Below are 10,000 nucleotides of genomic sequence, written 5' to 3' on the forward strand. Positions count from 1 at the left end.
ACCCTGTACACTGTTTGTTTGTCTCATCTTGAACGGGTTTGTGCTGAAAACAAAGTTATGTTGTACTTGTGCAATGACAATAAAGACCTATCTATCTATCTATCTAGAGAAAAGCGCTATATAAATATAATTCACTTTACTTCACAAATCCACTAAGAATATTTCAGTGTCTTATTCCTTTACAGACTGATTATTTCAAGTAGCAGTGTAACGGAAAAACAAGTTGACTTTATATGCTTAATTGTGTTTCATTGTGTCCATTAAACCACAGGTGTCAAACTCAAGGCCCGGGGGCCAGATGTGGCCCGCCACTTCATTTTATTTGGCCCTCAAAAGCCTGGAAATAATATGTATCAATAAAGTACTGTAACTTTTCTTACTAAATGTATTATTTATTTGTTTTTGGGAGAAAAAAAATATATGTACTCCATGTAATCGCAAATTATGTTAACTTAAATATTGTCTAATTATGCAAAAATATATTTTTAAACATTCAAACCCTTTTTGAAATAGAAATACATACTAATAATAATGATTCCAAGGCAAGTTATCCATTAAATTGTGCAATGTAAAAGTAAAATGGTAAAATTGTGGAATTTACTGTGTTTTTTACAGCATTTTACTCTAAATGAAAAAAACTGTAATAATAATATTTTACTGTAATAAACTGTGGTGCCGTTTTGGCATTTGCAGTAATACACCGAAAAATATACAGTTGTTGATTTGCGGTGAAAAAACAACAACAAACAAGCTGGCAGCTCCGGTGCCAAAATTGTACTGTAAAATTGCAGTATAAAAACACTTATACATTTTACAGCAAAATTCTGGCAAATGATCTGCCTTTTTTTAACCATAAAAACAGCACTACTGTTTTTCCATTTACAGTAATATACACTGCATTTTACTGTATTTTGTAACATTTTACATTTACAGTAATATGCACTAAATTTTACTGTATTTTGTAACATTCTACAAAATTTTACTGTAAAATTGCAGTTTTTTTATTTACAGTAAAAAAAACACATGTAAATGTTACGGCATTTACAATAATACACCGAACAATCTACAGTTGTTGATTTGCATTGAAAAACAAACAAACTGGCAGCTCAGGTGCCAAAATTGTACTTTAAAATTGCAACAAAAAAAAAAACATTTACAGTAAAAAAAAACAAATGTAAATATTACAGTAAAATTGCAAAAAAAAAATTTACAGTAAAAAAAAAAAAGTCAATTTTACAGTTAAATTCTGGCAACTGAGCTGCCTTTTTTTAAACCATAAAAACAGCGGTACTGTTTTTCCATTTACAGTAATACACACTACATTTTGAGGTGAAATTATTGCAACTTACCATATTTTTTTTTACATTTTAGTTTTTAAAAAAATTTACTGATAAAATGCATGGAAAAATGGTGTAATAATAGCATTCACTGTTAGAAGCGGCCCTCTGGGGTCAGACATAACTGCGATGTGGCCCTCACATACATATGTATATATAAAAAAAATTTAAACAATTAAAAAAAATAGATTTATTTATTTTTTTAATAGATTAAGAATCGTTAAAAATGAGAATCTTGATTAATCTAAAAGTAGAATTTTTTTGACACCCCTAATAAACATACCTTTTTATTATATGGTTGAGAAAAAATTTTGCAGTCAATTATTGACGCAATTCTGGAGCCCTTGGACATGACTAAATTCTCCCCCCCAGATATTATACATCCTTACATGTATATTATTCATCCTTACATGTATATTATACATCCTTACATGTATATTAGACATCCTTACATGTATATTAGACATCCTTCCATGTATATTATTCATCCTTACATGTATATTATACATCCTTACATGTATATTATACATCCTTACATGTATATTATTCATCCTTACATGTATATTATACATCCTTACATGTATATTATACATCCTTACATGTATATTAGACATCCTTACATGTATATTATTCATCCTTACATGTATATTATACATCCTTACATGTATATTATACATCCTTACATGTATATTATACATCCTTACATGTATATTAGACATCCTTACATGTATGTTAGACATCCTTACATGTATATTATACATCCTTACATGTATATTATACATCATTACATGTATAATATACATCCTTACATGTGGCGTAATATGTCAAATAAAACAAATAGATAAGTAACCAACTAACAAATGGGAACACATTGGTGCACTTCCTTGTGCAAACTCAAGTAGCCTGCATCAAAGCTGTGACATTAGTGGGCCGCCAAATATATCAACATTCTAAGTTATTTATTTATTTATTCATTTTCTGCTGGAGGGCGGTGGATGCTGCCGAGAGAGAGAGAGAGATAGAGATAGAGAGAGAAAGAGAGAGAGAGAGAGTGTGTAGATGAATGTGGGCTATGCAGGACACAAAGCAACTCCCCATGCATGAAGGGATTAGCTGCCACTAAATGAGTCCTGAATTTTTTTTCTGTGGCGCTGCTGCTGCTGCTGCAAAGATAAGACTCAGTAGCTGCTCATGAATGCATGCTTCTCCTGTGAGCCGACGTCAGTGAAGTGCTCACCTTTTACCGCCTTGATGCCCATCAATTAGATGTGTGGAGGAGAATTAGGAGGATGTCAAGTTGAATGAAAACTTCAACAATCCCAACAATTCCAACCACTGTTTGGCAATCAGTGTAAAAATCACTCAGTGTAATAATCTGGTCAAACGTGTGTGTGTGAGTGTGTGTGTGTGTGTGTGTGTGTGTGTGGGTGTGTGTGTGTGTGTGAGTGTGTGTGGGTGTGTGTTGGCATAACGCCAATTTAGCCAATGTTCACACACTGAAGCACACTTTTCTAAATAAAGGGGACCACAAAAAAAATGCCATTATTGGTTTTATTTTAACAAAAAATCTTAGGGTACATTAAACTGGTTTATTATTGCAATTTAGTCCTTAAATAAAATAGTGAACATACTAGACAACTTGTCTTTTAGTAGTAAGTAAACAAACAAAGACTCCTAATTAGTCTGCTGACGTATGCAGTAACATATTGTGTCATTTATACACCTACTATTTTGTCAACATTGTGAGGGACAAACTGTAAAAATTGATAATTAATCTACTTGTTCATTTACTGTTAATATCTGATTATTTTCTGTTTCAACATGTTCTATCTACACTTCTGTTAAAATGTAATAATCACTTATTCTTCTGTTGTTTGATACTTTTCATTAGTTTTGGAGGATACCACAAATTTAGGTATCGATCCGATACCAAGTAGTTACAGGATCATAGATTGGTCATATTCAAAGTCCTCATGTGTCCAGGGACATATTTCCTGACTTTATAAACATAATATGATTTTTTTTTTTTAAGGAAAAAATATTTTTCGACGATAAAAAAATGGTGCTAGAGCCTATCTCATCTGCGGGGTACACCATGGACAAGTCGCCACCTCACCACAGGGCCAACACAGATAGACAGAACTGGTACTTTTCAAACAGAGTATCGTACCGTTTTTGATTCATTAGTACCACGATACTATACTAGTACCGGTATATTGTACAACCCTAATACACACATACATACACGTATACTGTATATGTATGTGGGGGGGCGTGGTCTGCGGGCCTGCCGCGGAGCGGGGTGTGTAAGGACCGGCCTCGAAGCCAGCGGCAGGTGAGTAGATTGCCCAGCTGGGGCTGGTTATCTAATCACTTGTCGCCCTTATTAGCAGACCACGCCCAACGAGACACGTTGTTGGAGTTGGAGAGAGAGAGAGAGAGAGAGAGACACACGCTGGAGAGCAGAACAGAGCAGCAAGAGAGATTGAGGCTGAAAAGTCGAGTGTGTTTGCCGCAGAGTGGACTTAATAAAACATTATTGAATCCAGAATACCGGGCTCTCGTGCCAGTGTGTGGTGGTCAGGAGAACCCACTAGAGGACAACCTCTACAGTATGTATATATATTTATATCAATTAGGGTTGTTGTTAGAATAATTGTTTCTAAATGATCACAAAAGCTTTGTATTACATTGAGTCCCTGGCAGGGAGATGGGAGCTGTCTCTGGGGCCTACCAGGAGGAAGGCTCGTAAAACTCCAATATGACTTCAAAGCGGACAGATGGCAGGATCTGCTCAATTTCCAGACGAACTCTTTTTGAACTATTTTATGGAACTCTTTTTGAAGTATTTTACGACCTCTCCTTGATCTATTTTATGGAACTCTTTTTTTAACTATTTTACGACCTCTTCTTTTGAACTGTTTGGTAACCAAAGGCAACGCTGTTTACGACCCACTTCCCTCTGGAAGCAGCTGTGGTCAGGTGGGGGGAGAAAGTCAAATAAAGAAGGAGGAGTGCAATCTTTGGGCAGAGCGTGGTGCAAGACTGTACAGAGAGTACAGTGGCTGCGTCCCTCCTCAAATTTTAGTCCAAATTTAATTCTGTCTCTGTTTGATTCTTTGCTTCTTGTCTTGTTTAATAGATGTCATCAGTGTTTGAACCTGACAGTTATCCCGGTACCAAAACGTATTTTGATACTTTTCTAAATGAAGGGCACCACAAAAAATAGCATTATTGTCTTTATTTTAACAAAAAATCTTAGGATACATTAAGCATACCGTATTTCCTTGAATTGGCGCAGGGAATATAGTATTCGCACGTCTAGAATTACTGCCGGGTCAAACTCGTTTCTCAAAATAATTAACGCATGCTTGGCCTTATCGCCGGTTTATTATTGAAGCCGGATCAAATTCGTTTTGCAAAATATTAGTTTTATTATCGCATGTCTATAATTTTCACCGGGTCAAACTCGTTTCGCAAAATATTTAGCATATGGCTAGAACTTCCACCGGGTCAAATTCGTTACGTCACGAGTGACGCATCTGTCCTCATTTTCAAAATGGAGGATGCTGATTTCAGTAGTTTACAATCGCACAAAGGAAAAAAGATAAAGAGCTTTTCAGTAGGATTTAAGGTCCAAGCTATTGAATACCGGTACAGTATGTTAAAGAGAACAGTAAGCAGCTATGTTTTATTAATATACCGTAGCTGCGTGTGTGAAATACTGTAGAAGTCATTAAATGACTCCCGCCTCCTGGTGGTAGAGGGCGCTGCTGCGCTAGTGATCCTTCTTGCGACTTCCGGTACTGCAGAAGAAGTGAACACACGCAGCAAGAGATTTTTTTTTTTTTAACAAGGAGGATTACATACCGGTATCTAAAATAAAACAGTTTTCTAAACTGGACTTTCAATGGAAGCAGGAGGTAATAATTAAAGGAATATCTCCATCGAGACAGACTTTTAAAACGAAAAAAAGAAAATAATGAAGACTTCTATAAACAAGTTATCGATGCTTTTGGTCAGAAGGAGCTGCAAATGGACTCCATTTATAAGTACAGGTAAGACCATAATAACGTTTTTTTTAATTAAATGTGCTTTTCATGATGGTATGCTTACATCACACTCAAAGCGCACGCCTAAATTTTATGGATTCTTTTGGTAAACGCTGGAGTGAGAAGAGGTTTTAAAATAATTACCGCATGCACGGCCATCCCGCCGGTTTCCGGTAAACGCAGGAGTGACAGGAGGTTTTAAATTAATTAACGCCCCTGCGGCTATTCAAGGAAATACGGTATGTTTATTATTGCAACCGAAGAACAATTTTGGACTCATTTTCTCAGTCTACAAAGACTCCTTACAAACGTCGTCGGTGCAACATTACAGTGAACTCGGGTCCTCCAACGAACGCAATTTGATGCCATGTGGGTCAGAAAAGAGGGCAAAAAGAAACATTTGTTTCTCCTTTCTGCACCCGAGCATCTTCCTCTCGCCGTTACTTCCACTTCTCTTTTTTTCACTCCTTCTGTGGCTCCTTCCCCGAGGAGCCCAGCTGGAAGAGGCAGATAAACACACAGGGTGCGAGGCTTAGCAGCAGCCCTCTCGCTATAATGCCATGCTCCTCCCTGCTCAAAGGGCCCGGCCTGAAATAAGGCGGGCTAAAAAGCGACTATAAATGATAGGCTGGAGACGACTGCAGCTGTTATTTGGGAGAGAGATTATTATCTAGGCTTGTTTTAGGAGTTAAATGTGTATTATTCTCCCCTTCTCCTTTGTCGTTCATTTAATATCAGCACGTGTCAGTGCCTGGATGTATAGACTCTCCATCCACCTGAGGTCTGAATCCTACAGGAAATCATAGTTTTACATTTTCATTTCAGCATGTCAGTTAGTTCTAAAAGCGGAATCTATTATTCTCGTGCAAAATGTCATTACTATAGGGTTGTACGCCGTACTATAAAGTACAGCGGTACTAATGAATTTAAAAAAGGTACTATACGTGCCTTTGAAAAATGCCGGAGAATTTGGCAGTACATCCAACCGGCCTCAAAATTGCAGACCACATGTAACCACAACCTCACCACAGTGTGGTCAAAATAAGCAAACACAAGGCAAATATAGTGTGTAAACAGTTTATCAAACTTTATCAAAATGTCTGCAATCTAGTGATACTCTTGAGCAGACCTGGGCAAATTAAGGCCCGGGGGCCACAGTTAAGCTTTTCAATCTGGCCCGCCGGACATTCCCAAATATTTTTTTTTAGATCTTTAAGATGGAAAGTGTAGCTGCCATTATGATGTGCAGTGATGTTTTCTAATGACCGTAAGTCTTCAACTATACAAAGTATTTCAATGGTTGGAATCTGCACTTTTGCATGATATTTTAGTGACTAGTGTTCTGATACCAATATTATTTCGATACTTTTCGATACTTTTCGGTACTTTTCGATACTTTTCTAAATAAAGGGGACCAGAAAAAATAGCATTATTGGCTTTATTTTAACAAAAAATCTTAGGGTGTGGCGGACCGGTACTTTTCAGAGGCGGTATGGTACCGAATATGATTCATCAGTATCGCGGTACTATACTAATACCCGTATTCGTACAACCTTACTAGTTACTATGGTAATCTAATTAGTTATTATGGTAATCTAAATAGTTACTATATGGTAATCTAAGTCACAGCAGCTCAGACGAGGCACCAAGCAGTGTGGGTGGGGAGCGTTTCCACAGAGTGTTTCCAGAGTCTAAAATTTGGGTGTCAGGGATAGACGTGGAAGGAGATTTTTACAAGAAAGTTCTAAAGCTTAGTGATGTATCAGATGTATCAGACTGTAGATGTTTTTAGATTTTTTACTCTTCACGTTGATATTTTGCTGTGTTTGTAGCATTTTTGTTGCATTTTGCCTGATTGTAAAATATGTCGATTGAGAGGGGGTGTGATGTTCTTATGTTATGTCAATATTCAGCGTTTTATCGTTGATACAAAAAAATTAAATTCCATTCCGTTTTTAAGGCGGTCTGTCATAAAATTTTTAGCATTCAATCAGACATTATTGTGAGGTTTTGTATTAGTTTTCCTAAAAATAGAAATACTGGCCCCCAGACACAAAACATTTTCTCTAAATTTGGCCCCCAAGTCAAAAGACTTGCCCAGGCCTGCTCTAGAGCAGGGGGTGTCAAACCTACGGCCATTTTATCCGGCCCGCGTGATGAGTTTGCCAAGTATTAAAATGAGCTGCATTTTTTTTTATGAAAGAAACTGCTGTTCTAAATGTGTCCACTGGATGTCACAATAGCAATTCTGTTAGGACTAGCAAGAGGTACTCTTTGTACAGTCTTCCACCACGCTCTGACGAAAGATTGTACGTTTCCTCTTTTATTTGGACTTTCCCTGATTACAGCTGTTTCTAAAGGAAGGGGGGTCGTAAACAGCCGCTGCCTTCGGTCACAAAACAGTTCAAAGAAAAGGTGCCTGGAGGGGGGTCAGGTCCTGCTTCCTCTCCGCTTTGTAGATCTCGGGTCAAGACAAAATCGTCCTGTGGATTACAATACATCAAAGAAACCCACACCTTCATGTCGCTTCCCATCCTCCACAGTGGAGTTTTACAAGCCTTTTGATTGGTAAGATCAAAGACAGCTTTTGTCAGCTCGCCGGGAACTTATTGAAACACAAAGTTTTGTGATAACTTAGATACAATTATTCTGACAGTTTTGTGCAGAGGTTTATTTGTGATTTATACTGATGTGTATTTCTGGTCTTGTCATCCTCGAGGGTGACACGGCAGTGCGGCTGGATCAAAAGAGATGTCTGCTTTACTAAACCAAAAGTTACTTTATTACAAGCAAGCATCATTATACAGGACTGCAGTTCCTGGAGGAGCTCAGGTCAAAAATGAAGGACTCCTAACTTGGAGGAGCCGAACCACAGTCTTATATTCCTTCTTTCTCTATCTGGGTGTGTTAATTCAAGAGAGTACAACCTGACCATGTAAGGAGATGTTCATGTGTAAGTGTCCGGGAAGACAACAGATGTATACCATAACTTGTAGGTTGACGTTAAAGATAAGCATGGAATCTCTCCTCCAGGATAGAGCTATCACTTTTGCATTCCGAAGCCTGGTTTTATTGCTTCTTGTCGTGAAAGAGCTAATTCCAGTCCACATGCGAATGTCTAACTAAGGCTCCTTAATTTATTACGGACTCAAACATTATTTACCTAAACCCGGTGGTTCGCTTTCTCCAAGTTGAATACAAACATTCTCCATATGTTGAACATAATATGGGTCAATTAATTCACAGTGGCCTAGTGGTTAGAGTGTCCGCCCTGAGATCGGTAGGTCGTGAGTTCAAACCCCGGCCGAGTCATACCAAGGACTATAAAATGGGACCCATTACCTCCCTGCTTGGCACTCAGCATCAAGGGTTGGAATTGAGGGTTAAATCACCAAAAATGATTCCCGAGCGCAGCCACCACTGCTGCTCACCGCTCCCCTCACCTCCCAGGGGGGTGGAACAAGGGGATGGGTCAACTGCAGAGGACAATTTCACCACAACCAGTTTGTGTGTGTTACTATCAGTGGTACTTTAACTTTAACTTCAATACGTTTTCAGAATGTGCTTGTTCTATTTTTGGCCAAAGGAAAACAACCTGGAGTTGTCTTTATTTTTAAGTTATCATGCCATGATTTTACCATTCCGACCCACTCTGTGATAAATTTTCCTCCATGCGGCCCCGGAGCTGAAATGAGTTTGACACCCCTGCTCTAGAACTACATTACGGCTAGGAATAAGCCTGAAATCATTTGCTGTTTTTAATGTAGTTACAGTTTTCCAACTCTGTCCAGTAAACATGCAGAAGCCACACTAAGTTTCCCCTCGGGGTGATGGACGGCTGGCAGAGCTTCATAGCAGCAGTAGACCTCCAGGGTCCCAACTCCCCCCCCGTCGCGAGTCGTCGTGATTAAATGTAACGTGTTTATGTTTGCATTGCATGGAGGTTTTTACCCACTCCAGACTAGGCCCCCTTAGGAGCCCAGTCTAGATTGTATTTTTTTACTCATCTTCTTCCCCAGCGTTTTACCTTTTTCTTATCTTTTACGGGGCGCCTTTGGCGACCCATCAGCGTTCCTGTTCTGTAACCCTGTACACTGTTTGTTTGTCTCATCTTGAGCGGGTTTGTGCTGAAAACATAGTTTCGTTGTACTTGTGCAATGACAATAAAGACCTATCCTATCCTAAGTAACCTTTCTGTTTGTCTATCTTTAGCTCTTTGCAATATTTGCCTTTGCGACATGCGGGGGTTACTCCGGGCAACTGCGGGTTAGCGTGGACTGCATGGAGAAGGCCAGCAGCAACCTCAGCATCGCCATTGACTTTGCTTATCCTTTCAGGTGAGACACACTCAGCTCTTTGGACTCACCTTGTGTTCAGTGTCACGGGTCGATGAAAAATGAGGGGCGGCAAACAGGTATAGGCCTATCAAAGTGGTGTTTGTTATAGACTACGTTGAAGGGGAACTGCACTTTGTTTGGAATTGCGCCCATCGTTCACAATCATTATGAGGGACAAGTTTTATATAAACACTGCAATTATATATATTATGTGGTAACAGACACCTTCATAACAATATGTAATGTGTACAATGTACACACTGCAAGTATATAT

At 38.5% G+C, this 10,000-nt stretch overlaps 1 protein-coding gene across 1 annotated transcript in view; it reads left to right on the forward strand.

The window, feature by feature from the left end:
• synpra (synaptoporin a) overlaps positions 1-10,000 on the forward strand; it is a 21,520-nt gene that overhangs the window by 3,993 nt on the left and 7,527 nt on the right. Inside the window, exon 3 of the mRNA XM_062044494.1 lies at positions 9,602-9,726. Coding sequence (XP_061900478.1) covers positions 9,602-9,726 — 125 coding nt within the window. The remainder of the gene's footprint in view (positions 1-9,601; positions 9,727-10,000) is intronic.

This window comes from Entelurus aequoreus, linkage group LG01, assembly GCF_033978785.1.
Source record: "Entelurus aequoreus isolate RoL-2023_Sb linkage group LG01, RoL_Eaeq_v1.1, whole genome shotgun sequence".
Classification (NCBI taxonomy): domain Eukaryota; kingdom Metazoa; phylum Chordata; class Actinopteri; order Syngnathiformes; family Syngnathidae; genus Entelurus; species Entelurus aequoreus.